General features: G+C 42.7%; 1 protein-coding gene across 1 annotated transcript in view; it reads right to left on the bottom strand.

Annotated features, from left to right (window-relative positions):
* The window catches only part of LOC112241973 (oxysterol-binding protein-related protein 3-like), a 128,106-nt gene that overhangs the window by 42,799 nt on the left and 61,593 nt on the right, over positions 1–23,714 (bottom strand). Inside the window, 6 exon segments of the mRNA XM_042317155.1 lie at positions 513–619; positions 1,006–1,132; positions 1,548–1,556; positions 1,559–1,699; positions 3,296–3,409; positions 5,514–5,567. Of these exon segments, the coding sequence (XP_042173089.1) occupies positions 513–619; positions 1,006–1,132; positions 1,548–1,556; positions 1,559–1,699; positions 3,296–3,409; positions 5,514–5,567 (552 nt within the window).

The raw sequence follows: 23,714 nt of genomic DNA on the forward strand, positions 1-23,714 counted from the left end.
GTTATACCATTTCTGTACTGTACCAGGGTTTACGGTATTACTGGAATTGTCCACAAGGGGCTCAATGTAAAAAACGATTTAGTCAACAGGGAACTTGATCCAGGAGGGGATTGAATGTCTCTGCTGTAACCAGGAAGCTTGATCTGGACATCTAGCCACTTAGCTAGCAAGTTAGCAAACCAAATAAACAGCAGGAACCCTGGACATAATTCATTTGACACATCTTAGATTTTTTCCAGTTATACTGAACGTCTAGTTCTAAGCAGAGGTGTAGCACACACACCAACAGCCCCCATGACGCACACACACACACACACACACACACACACACACACACACACACACACACACACACACACACACACACACACACAGACCCCATGACACACACACACACCCACAGCCCCCGTGACACACACACACACACACACACAGCCCCCATGAGACACACACACACACACCCACAGCCCCTTTGACACACAGACACAGACACACACACACACACAGTAGACCTGCAGTAGTGCGTTGATGGCTGGAGCTGAGTAGGTGCGGTGGATGACCTCCATACTCTGTAGCAGATGGTTCAGCTCCAACAGGTAGGACTCACACACTGACATGTCTGGAGAGATGGAGAGAGAGAGAGAGAGAGAGAGAGAGAGAGAGAGAGAGAGAGAGAGAGGGAGAATTAACATGAGAGGGAGTAAGTGTGTGTGTGGTGGTATTTAACTGGACTGGACCAGAAATCTCCACAACAATAGTAAAGTGAATGTTTACAATAGTAAACAAAGACTTTACCAATGTTGGGACCAACATTTTGTTGGTCCCAACGAGGTCAAATGCTATTTCTAGGGGGTTTAGGGTTAAAGTTAGAATTAGTGTTATGGTAAGAATTAGGTTCAGGGTTAAGGTTAGGTTGAAGGTTAGGGAAAGGGGATTTTGAATGGGATTTTGAATTGTGTGTCCCCACAAGGTTAGTTATACAAGACTGTGTGTGCGTGTGTGTACCTTTAGAGCACTTGTTCATGTCGTCTGAGGACTGCAGCCAGGCGGCCACCTTGGATTGGCTGGTACAGGTCACAGGGAAGCTACCTGCAGCATGGACCGATGCCTGCCTGGCTAGAGACACATGCCTCTACACACACACAAACACACACACACACAGGCAAGTCAACCCCCATCAACACACACACACTATAAACAACATCTGTGCTTTTTTCTATGAATACACACAGCTGGCATGACTGTCTGCCATGTGTATATCTGCAACAGCACTCTGCAGAGAATAACAGAATGAGAGATACAACTGTAACAGGCTTTTTCATATTAAACACCATCTCTTTGGTCTTAAAATAGTCTGTTAACTACTGACATCTTTCATATCACAGGCCCATTCAACTACATAGAGCACAGTGTGTGTGTGTGTGTGTGTGTGTGTGTGTGTGTGTGTGTGTGTGTGTGTGTGTGTGTGTGTGTGTGTGTGTGTGTGTGTGTGTGTGTGTGTGTGTGTGTGTGTGTGTGTGTGTGTGTGTGTGTGTGTGGTGTAGTACCGTTCTATCAGCCACACGGGGGACCCGGGAGGGGGGAAGTGGGGGTAGTAGTAAGCCTTCTCCTGGGGGTACATAGCAATCTCATTCTGACGGTACAGCCGATGGTGGCGTAGCTTAGACACCCATTCATCAAACAGCTCCTGTGACTTGATCTATGGCAGGAGAGAGAAGGTGGGAGAGGAGAAGAGAGAGAGAGAGAGGAGAGAGAGACCCATTAGAACCAAATCACGAGAAAACAAAAAGATAATTACTTGACACATTGGAAAGAATTAACAAAAAAACAGAGCAAACTAGAATGCTATTTGGCCCTACACAGAGAGTACACAGCGGCAGAATACTTGACCACTGTGACTGACCCAAAATTAAGGAAAGCTTTGACTATGTACAGACTCAGTGAGCATAGCCTTGCTATTGAGAAAGGCCGCCGTAGGCAGACATGGCTCTCAAGAGAAGACAGGCTATGTGCTCACTGCCCATAAAATGAGGTGGAAACTGAGCTGCACTTCCTAACCTCCTGCCCAATGTATGACCATATTAGAGAGACATATTTCCCTCAGATTACACAGACCCACAAAGAATTCCAAAACAAATCCAATTTTGATAAACTCCCATATCTACTGGGTGAAATTCCACAGTGTGCCATCACAGCAGCAAGATTTGTGACCTGTTGCCACGAGAAAAGGGCAACCAGTGAAGAACACACACCATTGTAAATACAACCCATATTTATGCTTATTTATTTTATATTGTGTCCTTTAACCATTTGTACATTGTTAAAACACTGTATATATATATATAATATGACATTTGTAATGTCTTTACTGTTTTGAAACTTCTGTATGTGTAATGTTTACTGTTCATTTTTATTGTTTATTTCACTTTGTATATTCACTTTATCTACCTCACTTGCTTTGGCAATGTTAACACATGTTTCCCATGCCAATAAAGCCCTTGAATTGAATTGAATTGAGAGAGAGAGAGAGAGAGAGAGAGAGAGAGAGAGAGAGAGAGAGAGAGGAGGGAGAGAGAGAGAGAGAGAGAGAGAGAGAGAGAGAGAGAGAGAGAGAGAGAGAGAGAGAGAGAGAGAGAGGAGGGAGAGAGAGAGAGAGGAGGGAGAGAGAAGAGAGAGAGAGAGAGAGAGAGAGAGAGAGAGGAGGGAGAGAGAGAGAGGAGGGAGAGAGAAAGAGAGAGAGAGAGAGAGGAGGGAGAGAGGAGAGAGAGAGGAGGGAGAGAGAGAGAGAGGAGGGAGAGAGAGAGAGAGGAGGGAGAGAATAGAGAGAGAGGGAGAGAGAGAGAGGAGGGAGAGAGAGCAATAGAGAGAGGAGGGAGAGAATAGAGAGAGGGAGGGAGAGAGAGAGAGGGGGTGGGCTGCAGTCAGACAAGGATTCTCAAGGGGATGAAAAACCCACTAAGGTAAAGTACTGTAGTAGTACAGACATCTTTCCTGCTCTATTGTTAGTTTAGGTTAGTCAAGGGTCTTCTAGAAGAATAAACTGTTCCTGGGTCAGTATTCTCAGAGTAGGAGTCCTGATCTTGTCCATGTCATTTTATTCACTATGATTGGAAAGCAAAACTGATCCCAGATCAGCACTCTGAGAAGCTTGAGACATATGGGCCCTGGAGTGGAAACTAGACTATTCTGAATAACCTGTGTTGTTAGTCCTCTGTCCTCTGAACCCCACCCCCCAACCTGGGAGATGCAGGGGGCTGCTGCCTGCAGTTCATGACTCCATCAGTCAGTCATATACCTTCAGGTGATAGATGTTTTCCTCTGCATCCAGATCAATGCACTGGGCTGACTTCTTAATGGCCATAACAGAGAGACCCACGTCAATACAGCCGTGTAACTTCCCCTTCTCAATCTGAAAGACAGGAACATTAATAACCATGACAACACAGCCGTGTAACTTCTCAATCTGAAAGACAGAAACATTAATAACCATGACAACACAGCCGTGTAACTTCTCAATCTGAAAGACAGGAACATTAATAACCATGACAACACAGCCGTGTAACTTCTCAATCTGAAAGACAGAAACATTAATAACCATGACAACACAGCCGTGTAACTTCTCAATCTGAAAGACAGGAACATTAATAACCATGACAACACAGCCGTGTAACTTCTCCCTTCTCAATCTGAAAGACAGGAACATTAATAACCATGACAACACAGCCGTGTAACTTCTCAATCTGAAAGACAGAAACATTAATAACCATGACAACACAGCCGTGTAACTTCTCAATCTGAAAGACAGAAACATTAATAACCATGACAACACAGCAATCTGAAAGTGTAATTTCTCAATCTGAAAGACAGGAACATTAATAACCATGACAACACAGCCGTGTAACTTCTCAATCTGAAAGACAGGAACATTAATAACCATGACAACACAGCCGTGTAACTTCTCAATCTGAAAGACAGGAACATTAATAACCATGACAACACAGCCGTGTAACTTCTCAATCTGAAAGACAGGAACATTAATAACCATGACAACACAGCCGTGTAACTTCTCAATCTGAAAGACAGGAACATTAATAACCATGACAACACAGCCGTGTAACTTCTCAATCTGAAAGACAGGAACATTAATAACCATGACAATACAGCCGTGTAACTTCTCAATCTGAAAGACAGAAACATTAATAACCAGAACCTGACAACCCAGTCCCAGCAGTATATCAGAACCTGACAACCCAGTCCCAGCAGTATCTCAGAACCTGACAACCCAGTCCCAGCAGTATCTCAGAACCTGACAACCCAGTCCCAGCAGTATATCAGAACCTGACAACCCAGTCCAAGAGTATCTCAGAACCTGACAACCCAGTCCCAGCAGTATATCAGAACCTGACAACCCAGTCCCAGCAGTATCTCAGAACCTGACAACCCAGTCCCAGCAGTATATCAGAACCTGACAACCCAGTCCCAGCAGTATATCAGAACCTGACAACCCAGTCCCAGCAGTATCTCAGAACCTGACAACCCAGTCCCAGCAGTATATCAGAACCTGACAACCCAGTCCCAGCAGTATATCAGAACCTGACAACCCAGTCCCAGCAGTATCTCAGAACCTGACAACCCAGTCCCAGCAGTATATCAGAACCTGACAACCCAGTCCCAGCAGTATCTCAGAACCTGACAACCCAGTCCCAGCAGTATCTCAGAACCTGACAACCCAGTCCCAGCAGTATATCAGAACCTGACAACCCAGTCCCAGCAGTATCTCAGAACCTGACAACCCAGTCCCAGCAGTATATCAGAACCTGACAACCCAGTCCCAGCAGTATATCAGAACCTGACAACCCAGTCCCAGCAGTATATCAGAACCTGACAACCCAGTCCCAGCAGTATATCAGAACCTGACAACCCAGTCCCAGCAGTATATCAGAACCTGACAACCCAGTCCCAGCAGTATCTCAGAACCTGACAACCCAGTCCCAGCAGTATCTCAGAACCTGACAACCCAGTCCCAGCAGTATATCAGAACCTGACAACCCAGTCCCAGCAGTATATCAGAACCTGACAACCCAGTCCCAGCAGTATCTCAGAACCTGACAACCCAGTCCCAGCAGTATATCAGAACCTGACAACCCAGTCCCAGCAGTATATCAGAACCTGACAACCCAGTCCCAGCAGTATCTCAGAACCTGACAACCCAGTCCCAGCAGTATCTCAGAACCTGAGATCTTACCGTAACATCCTCTCACATACTCTGGTTTTCTTTAGTTTGTACTATAACATTTCTGGTTGCCTCCAGCCTTTTTAAAAAATGTGTTTACATTGTTTTTTAATGTTCCTTTTTAAAAATCAATAAACAATTGGTCCCCCAAAAAACATGTATTTCAGACGCTGTAGGAGAGAAAGTCAGTCTAATGTGCTTTCTGTGATAGCTGTGTGTGATTGATGAGTGTCCTAGCAGACAGAATGGGGACAGAGGGGCAGCAGATCTTTGTACTCACGTCAGCACCACACTTGGCATACTTCAGGATGCCCTTGTCCAAGTAGAAGTATCTCTGTAGAAGATAAGAGAAAAACAAGAGATAGAGATTAAGAGATAAAGGGAGAGAGAGAGAAGACAAGAGAGGGATGAGAAACACACAAGTCATCCTCTGGGCAGTGGTTCAACCTCTCTGTGAGGAGCCTGATGGATTCACCCTCTCTGTGTAGTTAATACATTTATTAATATCTGTACTCTCAGACATTTCTCTCTCTCTCTATCCCTCTCTCCCTCCATCCCTCTCTCCCTCCCTCTCTCTCCCTCCCTCTCTCTCCCTCCCTCCTTTACAGTGTACTAGTTTTGGTCAGTGCTTGGCCATAAGACTCTGGTCAAAAATTGAGTGCACTAGGAAAAAGGGTGTTTATTTGGGACGAACACTCTGTGCTTATGAAAACCGGCCTGGTGCCATGCACATCGCGTATATCATTAAAATGGGACTGTTGATACGATAATGAAAACAGTTTCAGAAGCTTTAAGTCCTTATGTCAGTGTATGTATACATCTTTACTTAGATCAGTCCTTTCTGTACACATGTCCACTCTTAGAAAAAAGAACAATCTAGAATCTACAGTAAAATTGTTATTTGGCTGTCCCCATAGGAAAACCTTTTGAATAACCCTTTTGGGTTCAGGAAGAACCCTTTTGAGTTCCATGTAGAAGAACCCTTTCCACAGACGGTTCTACATGGACGACAAAATAGTTCTACCTGGAACCAGAAAGGTTTATCCTATAGGGACGGCTGAATAAACCTTTTGCAACCTATTTTCTACTTATATCATCTGTATCCATCTCTACTGAGCTCATCTGTATCCATCTCTACTGAGCTCATCTGTATCCATCTCTACTTAGATCATCTGTATCCATCTCTACTGAGGTCATCTGTATCCATCTCTACTGAGATCATCTGTATCGATCTCTACTTAGATCATCTGTATCCATCTCTACTGAGGTCATCTGTATCCATCTCTACTGAGGTCATCTGTATCCATCTCTACTGAGGTCATCTGTATCCATCTCTCCTTAGATCATCTGTATCCATCTCTACTGAGCTCATCTGTATCAATCTCTACTGTCATCTGTATCCATCTCTACTGTCATCTGTATCCATCTCTACTGAGGTCATCTGTATCCATCTCTACTGAGGTCATCTGTATCCATTTCTACTTAGATCATCTGTATCCATCTCTACTGAGCTCATCTGTATCCATCTCTACTGAGCTCATCTGTATCCATCTCTACTGAGCTCATCTGTATCCATCTCTACTGAGCTCATCTGTATCCATATCTACTGAGCTCATCTGTATCCATATCTACTGAGGTCATCTGTATCCATATCTACTGTCATCTGTATCCATCTCTACTGAGGCCATCTGTATCCATCTCTACTGAGTTCATCTGCATCCATCTCTACTGAGCTCATCTGTATCCATCTCTACTGAGGTCATCTGTATCCATCTCTACTGTCATCTGTATCCATCTCTACTGAGGTCATCTGTATCAATCTCTACTGAGGTCATCTGTATCAATCTCTACTGAGGTCATCTGTATCCATCTCTACTTAGATCATCTGTATCCATCTCTACTGAGGTCATCTGTAACCATCTCTACTGAGGTCATCTGTATCCATCTCTACTGAGATCATCTGTATCCAGCTCTACTGTCACCTGTATCCATCTCTACTGAGGTCATCTGTATCCATCTCTACTTAGATCATCTGTATCCATCTCTACTGAGGTCATCTGTATCCATCTCTACTGAGGTCATCTATATCCATCTCTATTGTCATCTGTATCCATCTCTACTGAGGTCATCTGTATCCATCTCTACTTAGAATATCTGTATCCATCTCTACTGAGGTCATCTGTAACCATCTCTACTGAGATCATCTGTATCCATCTCTACTGAGGTCATCTGTATCCATCTCTACTGAGGTCATCTGTATCCATCTCTACTGAGGTCATCTGTATCCATCTCTACTTAGATCATCTGTATCCATCTCTACTGAGGTCATCTGTATCCATCTCTACTGAGGTAATCTGTATCCATCTCTACTGAGGTCATCTGTATCCATCTCTACTTAGATCATCTGTATCCATCTCTACTGAGGTCATCTGTAACCATCTCTACTGAGGTCATCTGTATCCATCTCTACTGAGGTCATCTGTACCCATCTCTACTGAGCTCATCTGTATCCATCTCTACTTAGATCATCTGTATCCATCTCTACTGAGATCATCTGTATCCATCTCTACTGAGGTCATCTGTATCCATCTCTACTGAGGTCATCTGTATCCATCTCTACTTAGATCATCTGTATCCATCTCTACTGAGCTCATCTGTATCCATCTCTACTGTCATCTGTATCCATCTCTACTGTCATCTGTATCCATCTCTACTGAGGTCATCTGTATCCATCTCTACTGAGGTAATCTGTATCCATTTCTACTTAGATCATCTGTATCCATCTCTACTGAGCTCATCTGTATCCATCTCTACTGAGGTCATCTGTATCCATCTCTACTGAGCTCATCTGTATCCATCTCTACTGAGCTCATCTGTATCCATATCTACTGAGGTCATCTGTATCCATCTCTACTGTCATCTGTATCCATCTCTACTGAGGTCATCTGTATCCATCTCTACTGAGTTCATCTGTATCCATCTCTACTGAGCTCATCTGTATCCATCTCTACTTAGATCATCTGTATCCATCTCTACTGAGCTCATCTGTATCCATCTCTACTGAGGTCATCTGTATCCATCTCTACTGATGTCATCTGTATCCATCTCTACTGTGGTCATCTGTATCCATCTCTACTGTGGTCATCTGTATCCATCTCTACTGAGGTCATCTGTATCCATCTCTACTGTCATCTGTATCCATCTCTACTGAGGTAATCTTTATCCATCTCTACTTAGATCATCTGTATCCATCTCTACTGAGGTCATCTGTATCCATCTCTACTTAGATCATCTGTATCCATCTCTACTGAGGTCATCTGTAACCATCTCTACTGAGGTCATCTGTATCCATCTCTACTGAGATCATCTGTATCCAGCTCTACTGTCACCTGTATCCATCTCTACTGAGGTCATCTGTATCCAGCTCTACTGTCACCTGTATCCATCTCTACTGAGGTCATCTGTATCCATCTCTACTTAGATCATCTGTATCCATCTCTACTGAGGTCATCTGTATCCATCTCTGCTGAGGTCATCTATATCCATCTCTATTGTCATCTGTATCCATCTCTACTGAGGTCATCTGTATCCATCTCTACTGAGGTCATCTGTATCCATCTCTACTGAGGTCATCTGTATCCATCTCTACTGAGGTCATCTGTATCCATCTCTACTGAGGTCATCTGTAACCATCTCTACTGAGGTCATCTGTATCCATCTCTACTGAGGTCATCTGTATCCATCTATACTGAGCTCATCTGTATCCATCTCTACTTAGATCATCTGTATCCATCTCTACTGAGCTCATCTGTATCCATCTCTACTGAGGTCATCTGTATCCATCTCTACTGATGTCATCTGTATCCATCTCTACTGTGGTCATCTGTATCCATCTCTACTGTCATCTGTATCCATCTCTACTGAGGTCATCTGTATCCATCTCTACTGTCATCTGTATCCATCTCTACTGAGGTAATCTTTATCCATCTCTACTTAGATCATCTGTATCCATCTCTACTGAGGTCATCTGTATCCATCTCTACTGAGGTCATCTGTATCCATTTCTACTGTAATCTGTATCCATCTCTACTGAGGTCATCTGTATCCATCTCTACTGAGATCATCTGTATCCAGCTCTACTGTCACCTGTATCCATCTCTACTGAGGTCATCTGTATCCATCTCTACTTAGATAATCTGTATCCATCTCTACTGAGATCATCTGTATCCATCTCTACTGAGGCCATCTGTATCCATCTCTACTTAGATCATCTGTATCCATCTCTACTGAGGTAATCTGTATCCATCTCTACTGAGGTCATCTGTATCCATCTCTACTTAGATCATCTGTATCCATCTCTACTGAGGTCATCTGTATCCATCTCTACTGAGGTCATCTGTATCCATCTCTACTGAGGGCATCTGTATCCATCTCTACTGAGGTCATCTGTATCCATCTCTACTGTCATCTGTACCCATCTCTACTGAGGTCATCTGTATCCATCTCTACTGAGGGCATCTGTATCCATCTCTACTGATGTCATCTGTATCCATCTCTACTGAGGTCATCTGTATCCATCTCTACTGAGGTCATCTGTATCCATCTCTACTGAGCTCATCTGTATCCATCTCTACTGAGGTCATCTGTATCCATCTTTACTGTCATCTGTATCCATCTCTACTGAGGTCATCTGTATCCATCTCTACTGTCATCTGTATCCATCTCTACAGAGGTCATCTGTATCCATCTCTACTTAGATCATCTGTATCCATCTCTCTGTCATCTGTATCCATCTCTACTGAGGTCTTCTGTATCCATCTCTACTTAGGTCATCTGTATCCATCTCTACGGAGGTCATCTGTATCCATCTCTACTGAGGTCATCTGTATCCATCTCTACTGAGGTCATCTGTATCCATCTCTACTGAGGTCATCTGTATCCATCTCTACTTAGATCATCTGTATCCATCTCTACTGAGGTCATCTGTATCCATCTCTACTGAGGTCATCTGTATCCATTTCTACTTAGATCATCTGTATCCATCTCTACTGAGCTCATCTGTATCCATCTCTACTGAGCTCATCTGTATCCATCTCTACTGAGCTCATCTGTATCCATCTCTACTGAGCTCATCTGTATCCATATCTACTGAGCTCATCTGTATCCATATCTACTGAGGTCATCTGTATCCATCTCTACTGTCATCTGTATCCATCTCTACTGAGGTCATCTGTATCCATCTCTACTGAGTTCATCTGTATCCATCTCTACTGAGCTCATCTGTATCCATCTCTACTTAGATCATCTGTATCCATCTCTACTGAGCTCATCTGTATCCATCTCTACTGAGGTCATCTGTATCCATCTCTACTGATGTCATCTGTATCCATCTCTACTGTGGTCATCTGTATCCATCTCTACTGTGGTCATCTGTATCCATCTCTACTGAGGTCATCTGTATCCATCTCTACTGTCATCTGTATCCATCTCTACTGAGGTAATCTTTATCCATCTCTACTTAGATCATCTGTATCCATCTCTACTGAGGTCATCTGTATCCATCTCTACTTAGATCATCTGTATCCATCTCTACTGAGGTCATCTGTAACCATCTCTACTGAGGTCATCTGTATCCATCTCTACTGAGATCATCTGTATCCAGCTCTACTGTCACCTGTATCCATCTCTACTGAGGTCATCTGTATCCAGCTCTACTGTCACCTGTATCCATCTCTACTGAGGTCATCTGTATCCATCTCTACTTAGATCATCTGTATCCATCTCTACTGAGGTCATCTGTATCCATCTCTACTGAGGTCATCTATATCCATCTCTATTGTCATCTGTATCCATCTCTACTGAGGTCATCTGTATCCATCTCTACTGAGGTCATCTGTATCCATCTCTACTTAGAATATCTGTATCCATCTCTACTGAGGTCATCTGTAACCATCTCTACTGAGATCATCTGTATCCATCTCTACTGAGATCATTTGTATCCATCTCTACTGAGGTCATCTGTATCCATCTCTACTGAGGTCATCTGTATCCATCTCTACTGAGGTCATCTGTATCCATCTCTACTTAGATCATCTGTATCCATCTCTACTGAGGTCATCTGTAACCATCTCTACTGAGGTCATCTGTATCCATCTCTACTGAGGTCATCTGTATCCATCTATAGTGAGCTCATCTGTATCCATCTCTACTGAGGTCATCTGTACCCATCTCTACTGAGCTCATCTGTATCCATCTCTACTTAGATCATCTGTATCCATCTCTACTGAGATCATCTGTATCCATCTCTACTGAGGTCATCTGTATCCATCTCTACTGAGGTCATCTGTATCCATCTCTACTTAGATCATCTGTATCCATCTCTACTGAGCTCATCTGTATCCATCTCTACTGTCATCTGTATCCATCTCTACTGTCATCTGTATCCATCTCTACTGAGGTCATCTGTATCCATCTCTACTGAGGTAATCTGTATCCATTTCTACTTAGATCATCTGTATCCATCTCTACTGAGCTCATCTGTATCCATCTCTACTGAGGCCATCTGTATCCATCTCTACTGAGCTCATCTGTATCCATCTCTACTGAGTTCATCTGTATCCATCTCTACTGAGCTCATCTGTATCCATCTCTACTTAGGTCATCTGTATCCATCTCTACTGAGCTCATCTGTATCCATCTCTACTGAGTTCATCTGTATCCATCTCTACTGAGCTCATCTGTATCCATCTCTACTTAGATCATCTGTATCCATCTCTACTGAGCTCATCTGTATCCATCTCTACTGAGGTCATCTGTATCCATCTCTACTGATGTCATCTGTATCCATCTCTACTGTGGTCATCTGTATCCATCTCTACTGTGGTCATCTGTATCCATCTCTACTGAGGTCATCTGTATCCATCTCTACTGTCATCTGTATCCATCTCTACTGAGGTAATCTTTATCCATCTCTACTTAGATCATCTGTATCCATCTCTACTGAGGTCATCTGTATCCATCTCTACTTAGATCATCTGTATCCATCTCTACTGAGGTCATCTGTAACCATCTCTACTGAGGTCATCTGTATCCATCTCTACTGAGATCATCTGTATCCAGCTCTACTGTCACCTGTATCCATCTCTACTGAGGTCATCTGTATCCAGCTCTACTGTCACCTGTATCCATCTCTACTGAGGTCATCTGTATCCATCTCTACTTAGATCATCTGTATCCATCTCTACTGAGGTCATCTGTATCCATCTCTGCTGAGGTCATCTATATCCATCTCTATTGTCATCTGTATCCATCTCTACTGAGGTCATCTGTATCCATCTCTACTGAGGTCATCTGTATCCATCTCTACTGAGGTCATCTGTATCCATCTCTACTGAGGTCATCTGTATCCATCTCTACTGAGGTCATCTGTAACCATCTCTACTGAGGTCATCTGTATCCATCTCTACTGAGGTCATCTGTATCCATCTATACTGAGCTCATCTGTATCCATCTCTACTTAGATCATCTGTATCCATCTCTACTGAGCTCATCTGTATCCATCTCTACTGAGGTCATCTGTATCCATCTCTACTGATGTCATCTGTATCCATCTCTACTGTGGTCATCTGTATCCATCTCTACTGTCATCTGTATCCATCTCTACTGAGGTCATCTGTATCCATCTCTACTGTCATCTGTATCCATCTCTACTGAGGTAATCTTTATCCATCTCTACTTAGATCATCTGTATCCATCTCTACTGAGGTCATCTGTATCCATCTCTACTTAGATCATCTGTATCGATCTCTACTTAGATCATCTGTATCCATCTCTACTGAGGTCATCTGTATCCATCTCTACTGAGGTCATCTGTATCCATCTCTACTGAGGTCATCTGTATCCATCTCTCCTTAGATCATCTGTATCCATCTCTACTGAGCTCATCTGTATCAATCTCTACTGTCATCTGTATCCATCTCTACTGTCATCTGTATCACTCTCTACTGAGGTCATCTGTATCCATCTCTACTGAGGTCATCTGTATCCATTTCTACTTAGATCATCTGTATCCATCTCTACTGAGCTCATCTGTATCCATCTCTACTGAGCTCATCTGTATCCATCTCTACTGAGCTCATCTGTATCCATCTCTACTGAGCTCATCTGTATCCATATCTACTGAGCTCATCTGTATCCATATCTACTGAGGTCATCTGTATCCATATCTACTGTCATCTGTATCCATCTCTACTGAGGCCATCTGTATCCATCTCTACTGAGTTCATCTGCATCCATCTCTACTGAGCTCATCTGTATCCATCTCTACTGAGGTCATCTGTATCCATCTCTACTGTCATCTGTATCCATCTCTACTGAGGTCATCTGTATCAATCTCTACTGAGGTCATCTGTATCCATCTCTACTTAGATCATCTGTATCCATCTCTACTGAGGTCATCTGTAACCATCTCTACTGAGGTCATCTGTATCCATCTCTACTGAGATCATCTGTATCCAGCTCTACTGTCACCTGTATCCATCTCTACTGAGGTCATCTGTATCCATCTCTACTTAGATCATCTGTATCCATCTCTACTGAGGTCATCTGTATCCATCTCTACTGAGGTCATCTGTATCCATCTCTACTTAGAATATCTGTATCCATCTCTACTGAGGTCATCTGTAACCATCTCTACTGAGATCATCTGTATCCATCTCTACTGAGGTCATCTGTATCCATCTCTACTGAGGTCATCTGTATCCATCTCTACTGAGGTCATCTGTATCCATCTCTACTTAGATCATCTGTATCCATCTCTACTGAGGTCATCTGTATCCATCTCTACTGAGGTCATCTGTATCCATCTCTACTGAGGTCATCTGTATCCATCTCTACTTAGATCATCTGTATCCATCTCTACTGAGGTCATCTGTAACCATCTCTACTGAGGTCATCTGTATCCATCTCTACTGAGGTCATCTGTATCCATCTATACTGAGCTCATCTGTATCCATCTCTACTTAGATCATCTGTATCCATCTCTACTGAGATCATCTGTATCCATCTCTACTGAGGTCATCTGTATCCATCTCTACTGAGGTCATCTGTATCCATCTCTACTTAGATCATCTGTATCCATCTCTACTGAGCTCATCTGTATCCATCTCTACTGTCATCTGTATCCATCTCTACTGTCATCTGTATCCATCTCTACTGAGGTCATCTGTATCCATCTCTACTGAGGTAATCTGTATCCATTTCTACTTAGATCATCTGTATCCATCTCTACTGAGCTCATCTGTATCCATCTCTACTGAGCTCATCTGTATCCATCTCTACTGAGCTCATCTGTATCCATCTCTACTGAGCTCATCTGTATCCATATCTACTGAGGTCATCTGTATCCATCTCTACTGTCATCTGTATCCATCTCTACTGAGGTCATCTGTATCCATCTCTACTGAGTTCATCTGTATCCATCTCTACTGAGCTCATCTGTATCCATCTCTACTTAGATCATCTGTATCCATCTCTACTGAGCTCATCTGTATCCATCTCTACTGAGGTCATCTGTATCCATCTCTACTGATGTCATCTGTATCCATCTCTACTGTGGTCATCTGTATCCATCTCTACTGTGGTCATCTGTATCCATCTCTACTGAGGTCATCTGTATCCATCTCTACTGTCATCTGTATCCATCTCTACTGAGGTAATCTTTATCCATCTCTACTTAGATCATCTGTATCCATCTCTACTGAGGTCATCTGTATCCATCTCTACTTAGATCATCTGTATCCATCTCTACTGAGGTCATCTGTAACCATCTCTACTGAGGTCATCTGTATCCATCTCTACTGAGATCATCTGTATCCAGCTCTACTGTCACCTGTATCCATCTCTACTGAGGTCATCTGTATCCAGCTCTACTGTCACCTGTATCCATCTCTACTGAGGTCATCTGTATCCATCTCTACTTAGATCATCTGTATCCATCTCTACTGAGGTCATCTGTATCCATCTCTGCTGAGGTCATCTATATCCATCTCTATTGTCATCTGTATCCATCTCTACTGAGGTCATCTGTATCCATCTCTACTGAGGTCATCTGTATCCATCTCTACTGAGGTCATCTGTATCCATCTCTACTGAGGTCATCTGTATCCATCTCTACTGAGGTCATCTGTAACCATCTCTACTGAGGTCATCTGTATCCATCTCTACTGAGGTCATCTGTATCCATCTATACTGAGCTCATCTGTATCCATCTCTACTTAGATCATCTGTATCCATCTCTACTGAGCTCATCTGTATCCATCTCTACTGAGGTCATCTGTATCCATCTCTACTGATGTCATCTGTATCCATCTCTACTGTGGTCATCTGTATCCATCTCTACTGTCATCTGTATCCATCTCTACTGAGGTCATCTGTATCCATCTCTACTGTCATCTGTATCCATCTCTACTGAGGTAATCTTTATCCATCTCTACTTAGATCATCTGTATCCATCTCTAGTGAGGTCATCTGTATCCATCTCTACTGAGGTCATCTGTATCCATTTCTACTGTAATCTGTATCCATCTCTACTGAGGTCATCTGTATCCATCTCTACTGAGATCATCTGTATCCAGCTCTACTGTCACCTGTATCCATCTCTACTGAGGTCATCTGTATCCATCTCTACTTAGATAATCTGTATCCATCTCTACTGAGATCATCTGTATCCATCTCTACTGAGGCCATCTGTATCCATCTCTACTTAGATCATCTGTATCCATCTCTACTGAGGTAATCTGTATCCATCTCTACTGAGGTCATCTGTATCCATCTCTACTTAGATCATCTGTATCCATCTCTACTGAGGTCATCTGTATCCATCTCTACTGAGGTCATCTGTATCCATCTCTACTGAGGGCATCTGTATCCATCTCTACTGAGGTCATCTGTATCCATCTCTACTGTCATCTGTACCCATCTCTACTGAGGTCATCTGTATCCATCTCTACTGAGGGCATCTGTATCCATCTCTACTGATGTCATCTGTATCCATCTCTACTGAGGTCATCTGTATCCATCTCTACTGAGGTCATCTGTATCCATCTCTACTGAGCTCATCTGTATCCATCTCTACTGAGGTCATCTGTATCCATCTTTACTGTCATCTGTATCCATCTCTACTGAGGTCATCTGTATCCATCTCTACTGTCATCTGTATCCATCTCTACAGAGGTCATCTGTATCCATCTCTACTTAGATCATCTGTATCCATCTCTCTGTCATCTGTATCCATCTCTACTGAGGTCTTCTGTATCCATCTCTACTTAGGTCATCTGTATCCATCTCTACGGAGGTCATCTGTATCCATCTCTACTGAGGTCATCTGTATCCATCTCTACTGAGGTCATCTGTATCCATCTCTACTGAGGTCATCTGTATCCATCTCTACTTAGATCATCTGTATCCATCTCTACTGAGGTCATCTGTATCCATCTCTACTGAGGTCATCTGTATCCATTTCTACTTAGATCATCTGTATCCATCTCTACTGAGCTCATCTGTATCCATCTCTACTGAGCTCATCTGTATCCATCTCTACTGAGCTCATCTGTATCCATCTCTACTGAGCTCATCTGTATCCATATCTACTGAGCTCATCTGTATCCATATCTACTGAGGTCATCTGTATCCATCTCTACTGTCATCTGTATCCATCTCTACTGAGGTCATCTGTATCCATCTCTACTGAGTTCATCTGTATCCATCTCTACTGAGGTCATCTGTATCAATCTCTACTTAGATCATCTGTATCCATCTCTACTGAGCTCATCTGTATCCATCTCTACTGAGGTCATCTGTATCCATCTCTACTGATGTCATCTGTATCCATCTCTACTGTGGTCATCTGTATCCATCTCTACTGTGGTCATCTGTATCCATCTCTACTGAGGTCATCTGTATCCATCTCTACTGTCATCTGTATCCATCTCTACTGAGGTAATCTTTATCCATCTCTACTTAGATCATCTGTATCCATCTCTACTGAGGTCATCTGTATCCATCTCTACTTAGATCATCTGTATCCATCTCTACTGAGGTCATCTGTAACCATCTCTACTGAGGTCATCTGTATCCATCTCTACTGAGATCATCTGTATCCAGCTCTACTGTCACCTGTATCCATCTCTACTGAGGTCATCTGTATCCAGCTCTACTGTCACCTGTATCCATCTCTACTGAGGTCATCTGTATCCATCTCTACTTAGATCATCTGTATCCATCTCTACTGAGGTCATCTGTATCCATCTCTACTGAGGTCATCTATATCCATCTCTATTGTCATCTGTATCCATCTCTACTGAGGTCATCTGTATCCATCTCTACTGAGGTCATCTGTATCCATCTCTACTTAGAATATCTGTATCCATCTCTACTGAGGTCATCTGTAACCATCTCTACTGAGATCATCTGTATCCATCTCTACTGAGATCATCTGTATCCATCTCTACTGAGGTCATCTGTATCCATCTCTACTGAGGTCATCTGTATCCATCTCTACTGAGGTCATCTGTATCCATCTCTACTTAGATCATCTGTATCCATCTCTACTGAGGTCATCTGTAACCATCTCTACTGAGGTCATCTGTATCCATCTCTACTGAGGTCATCTGTATCCATCTATAGTGAGCTCATCTGTATCCATCTCTACTGAGGTCATCTGTACCCATCTCTACTGAGCTCATCTGTATCCATCTCTACTTAGATCATCTGTATCCATCTCTACTGAGATCATCTGTATCCATCTCTACTGAGGTCATCTGTATCCATCTCTACTGAGGTCATCTGTATCCATCTCTACTTAGATCATCTGTATCCATCTCTACTGAGCTCATCTGTATCCATCTCTACTGTCATCTGTATCCATCTCTACTGTCATCTGTATCCATCTCTACTGAGGTCATCTGTATCCATCTCTACTGAGGTAATCTGTATCCATTTCTACTTAGATCATCTGTATCCATCTCTACTGAGCTCATCTGTATCCATCTCTACTGAGCTCATCTGTATCCATCTCTACTGAGCTCATCTGTATCCATCTCTACTGAGCTCATCTGTATCCATATCTACTGAGGTCATCTGTATCCATCTCTACTGTCATCTGTATCCATCTCTACTGAGGTCATCTGTATCCATCTCTACTGAGTTCATCTGTATCCATCTCTACTGAGCTCATCTGTATCCATCTCTACTTAGATCATCTGTATCCATCTCTACTGAGCTCATCTGTATCCATCTCTACTGAGGTCATCTGTATCCATCTCTACTGATGTCATCTGTATCCATCTCTACTGTGGTCATCTGTATCCATCTCTACTGTGGTCATCTGTATCCATCTCTACTGAGGTCATCTGTATCCATCTCTACTGTCATCTGTATCCATCTCTACTGAGGTAATCTTTATCCATCTCTACTTAGATCATCTGTATCCATCTCTACTGAGGTCATCTGTATCCATCTCTACTTAGATCATCTGTATCCATCTCTACTGAGGTCATCTGTAACCATCTCTACTGAGGTCATCTGTATCCATCTCTACTGAGATCATCTGTATCCAGCTCTACTGTCACCTGTATACAATCTCTACTGAGGTCATCTGTATCCAGCTCTACTGTCACCTGTATCCATCTCTACTGAGGTCATCTGTATCCATCTCTACTTAGATCATCTGTATCCATCTCTACTGAGGTCATCTGTATCCATCTCTGCTGAGGTCATCTATATCCATCTCTATTGTCATCTGTATCCATCTCTACTGAGGTCATCTGTATCCATCTCTACTGAGGTCATCTGTATCCATCTCTACTGAGGTCATCTGTATCCATCTCTACTGAGGTCATCTGTATCCATCTCTACTGAGGTCATCTGTAACCATCTCTACTGAGGTCATCTGTATCCATCTCTACTGAGGTCATCTGTATCCATCTATACTGAGCTCATCTGTATCCATCTCTACTTAGATCATCTGTATCCATCTCTACTGAGCTCATCTGTATCCATCTCTACTGAGGTCATCTGTATCCATCTCTACTGATGTCATCTGTATCCATCTCTACTGTGGTCATCTGTATCCATCTCTACTGTCATCTGTATCCATCTCTACTGAGGTCATCTGTATCCATCTCTACTGTCATCTGTATCCATCTCTACTGAGGTAATCTTTATCCATCTCTACTTAGATCATCTGTATCCATCTCTACTGAGGTCATCTGTATCCATCTCTACTGAGGTCATCTGTATCCATTTCTACTGTAATCTGTATCCATCTCTACTGAGGTCATCTGTATCCATCTCTACTGAGATCATCTGTATCCAGCTCTACTGTCACCTGTATCCATCTCTACTGAGGTCACCTGTATCCATCTCTACTTAGATCATCTGTATCCATCTCTACTGAGATCATCTGTATCCATCTCTACTGAGGCCATCTGTATCCATCTCTACTTAGATCATCTGTATCCATCTCTACTGAGGTAATCTGTATCCATCTCTACTGAGGTTATCTGTATCCATCTCTACTTAGATCATCTGTATCCATCTCTACTGAGGTCATCTGTATCCATCTCTACTGAGGTCATCTGTATCCATCTCTACTGAGGGCATCTGTATCCATCTCTACTGAGGTCATCTGTATCCATCTCTACTGTCATCTGTACCCATCTCTACTGAGGTCATCTGTATCCATCTCTACTGAGGGCATCTGTATCCATCTCTACTGATGTCATCTGTATCCATCTCTACTGAGGTCATCTGTATCCATCTCTACTGAGGTCATCTGTATCCATCTCTACTGAGCTCATCTGTATCCATCTCTACTGAGGTCATCTGTATCCATCTTTACTGTCATCTGTATCATCTCTACTGAGCTCATCTGTATCCATCTCTACTGTCATCTGTATCCATCTCTACAGAGGTCATCTGTATCCATCTCTACTTAGATCATCTGTATCCATCTCTCTGTCATCTGTATCCATCTCTACTGAGGTCTTCTGTATCCATCTCTACTTAGGTCATCTGTATCCATCTCTACGGAGGTCATCTGTATCCATCTCTACTGAGGTCATCTGTATCCATCTCTACTGAGGTCATCTGTATCCATCTCTACTGAGGTCATCTGTATCCATCTCTACTTAGATCATCTGTATCCATCTCTACTGAGGTCTTCTGTATCCATCTCTACTTAGGTCATCTGTATCCATCTCTACGGAGGTCATCTGTATCCATCTCTACTGAGGTCATCTGTATCCATCTCTACTTAGATCATCTGTATCCATCTCTACTGAGGTCATCTGTATCCATCTCTACTGAGGTCATCTGTATCCATTTCTACTTAGATCATCTGTATCCATCTCTGAGCTCATCTGTATCCATCTCTACTGAGCTCATCTGTATCCATCTCTACTGAGCTCATCTGTATCCATCTCTACTGAACTCATCTGTATCCATATCTACTGAGCTCATCTGTACCCATATCTACTGAGGTCATCTGTATCCATCTCTACTGTCATCTGTATCCATCTCTACTGAGGTCATCTGTATCCATCTCTACTGAGTTCATCTGTATCCATCTCTACTGAGCTCATCTGTATCCATCTCTACTTAGATCATCTGTATCCATCTCTACTGAGCTCATCTGTATCCATCTCTACTGAGGTCATCTGTATCCATCTCTACTGATGTCATCTGTATCCATCTCTACTGTGGTCATCTGTATCCATCTCTACTGTGGTCATCTGTATCCATCTCTACTGAGGTCATCTGTATCCATCTCTACTGTCATCTGTATCCATCTCTACTGAGGTAATCTTTATCCATCTCTACTTAGATCATCTGTATCCATCTCTACTGAGGTCATCTGTATCCATCTCTACTTAGATCATCTGTATCCATCTCTACTGAGGTCATCTGTAACCATCTCTACTGAGGTCATCTGTATCCATCTCTACTGAGATCATCTGTATCCAGCTCTACTGTCACCTGTATCCATCTCTACTGAGGTCATCTGTATCCAGCTCTACTGTCACCTGTATCCATCTCTACTGAGGTCATCTGTATCCATCTCTACTTAGATCATCTGTATCCATCTCTACTGAGGTCATCTGTATCCATCTCTACTGAGGTCATCTATATCCATCTCTATTGTCATCTGTATCCATCTCTACTGAGGTCATCTGTATCCATCTCTACTGAGGTCATCTGTATCCATCTCTACTTAGAATATCTGTATCCATCTCTACTGAGGTCATCTGTAACCATCTCTACTGAGATCATCTGTATCCATCTCTACTGAGATCATCTGTATCCATCTCTACTGAGGTCATCTGTATCCATCTCTACTGAGGTCATCTGTATCCATCTCTACTGAGGTCATCTGTATCCATCTCTACTTAGATCATCTGTATCCATCTCTACTGAGGTCATCTGTAACCATCTCTACTGAGGTCATCTGTATCCATCTCTACTGAGGTCATCTGTATCCATCTCTACTGAGGTCATCTGTATCCATCTCTACTTAGATCATCTGTATCCATCTCTACTGAGCTCATCTGTATCCATCTCTACTGAGGTCATCTGTATCCATCTCTACTGTGGTCATCTGTATCCATCTCTACTGTCATCTGTATCCATCTCTACTGTGGTCATCTGTATCCATCTCTACTGTCATCTGTATCCATCTCTACTGAGGTAATCTTTATCCATCTCTACTTAGATCATCTGTATCCATCTCTACTGAGGTCATCTGTATCCATCTCTACTTAGATAATCTGTATCCATCTCTACTGTCATCTCTATCCATCTCTACTGAGGTCATCTGTATCCAGCTCTACTGAGTTCATCTGTATCCATCTCTACTGAGCTCATCTGTATCCATCTCTACTGAGGTCATCTGTATCCATTTCTACTGTAATCTGTATCCATCTCTACTGAGGTCATCTGTATCCATCTCTACTGAGATCATCTGTATCCAGCTCTACTGTCACCTGTATCCATCTCTACTGAGGTCATCTGTATCCATCTCTACTTAGATCATCTGTATCCATCTCTACTGAGATCATCTGTATCCATCTCTACTGAGGCCATCTGTATCCATCTCTACTTAGATCATCTGTATCCATCTCTACTGAGGTAATCTGTATCCATCTCTACTGAGGTCATCTGTATCCATCTCTACTTAGATCATCTGTATCCATCTCTACTGAGGTCATCTGTATCCATCTCTACTGAGGTCATCTGTATCCATCTCTACTGAGGGCATCTGTATCCATCTCTACTGAGGTCATCTGTATCCATCTCTACTGTCATCTGTACCCATCTCTACTGAGGTCATCTGTATCCATCTCTACTGAGGGCATCTGTATCCATCTCTACTGATGTCATCTGTATCCATCTCTACTGAGGTCATCTGTATCCATCTCTACTGAGGTCATCTGTATCCATCTCTACTGAGCTCATCTGTATCCATCTCTACTGAGGTAATCTGTATCCATCTTTACTGTCATCTGTATCCATCTCTACTGAGGTCATCTGTATCCATCTCTACTGTCATCTGTATCCATCTCTACAGAGGTCATCTGTATCCATCTCTACTTAGATCATCTGTATCCATCTCTCTGTCATCTGTATCCATCTCTACTGAGGTCTTCTGTATCCATCTCTACTTAGGTCATCTGTATCCATCTCTACGGAGGTCATCTGTATCCATCTCTACTGAGGTCATCTGTATCCATCTCTACTGAGGTCATCTGTATCCATCTCTACTGAGGTCATCTGTATCCATCTCTACTTAGATCATCTGTATCCATCTCTACTGAGGTCATCTGTATCCATCTCTACTGAGGTCAGCTGTATCCATCTCTACTGAGGTAATCTGTATCCAGCTCTACTGTCACCTGTATCCATCTCTACTGAGGTCATCTGTATCAATCTCTACTTAGATCATCTGTATCCATCTCTACTGAGGTCATCTGTATCCATCTCTACTGAGGTAATCTGTATCCATCTCTACTGAGGTCACCTGTATCCATCTCTACTTAGATCATCTGTATCCATCTCTACTGAGGTAATCTGTATCCATCTCTACTGAGGTCATCTGTATCCATCTCTACTTAGATCATCTGTATCCATATCTACTGAGTTCATCTGTATCCATCTCTACTGTCATTTGTATCCATCTCTACTGAGGTCATCTGTATCCATCTCTACTGAGATCATCTGTATCCATCTCTACTGCGATCGTCTGTATCCATCTCTACTTAGATCATCTGTATCCATCTCTACTGAGATCATCTGTATCCATCTCTATACTCCTGGTGTCTGGGAGCCGATGTAGGATGCGCCCCAAATTATACCCCATTCCCTACAACCTTGAACAGAGCCCTCGGGGGGCATTTGGGACGCAGCTGTAGCATAGATACTACAGGCA

This window comes from Oncorhynchus tshawytscha, unplaced genomic scaffold, assembly GCF_018296145.1.
Source record: "Oncorhynchus tshawytscha isolate Ot180627B unplaced genomic scaffold, Otsh_v2.0 Un_scaffold_1072_pilon_pilon, whole genome shotgun sequence".
In the NCBI taxonomy this organism is placed as follows: Eukaryota; Metazoa; Chordata; class Actinopteri; order Salmoniformes; family Salmonidae; genus Oncorhynchus; species Oncorhynchus tshawytscha.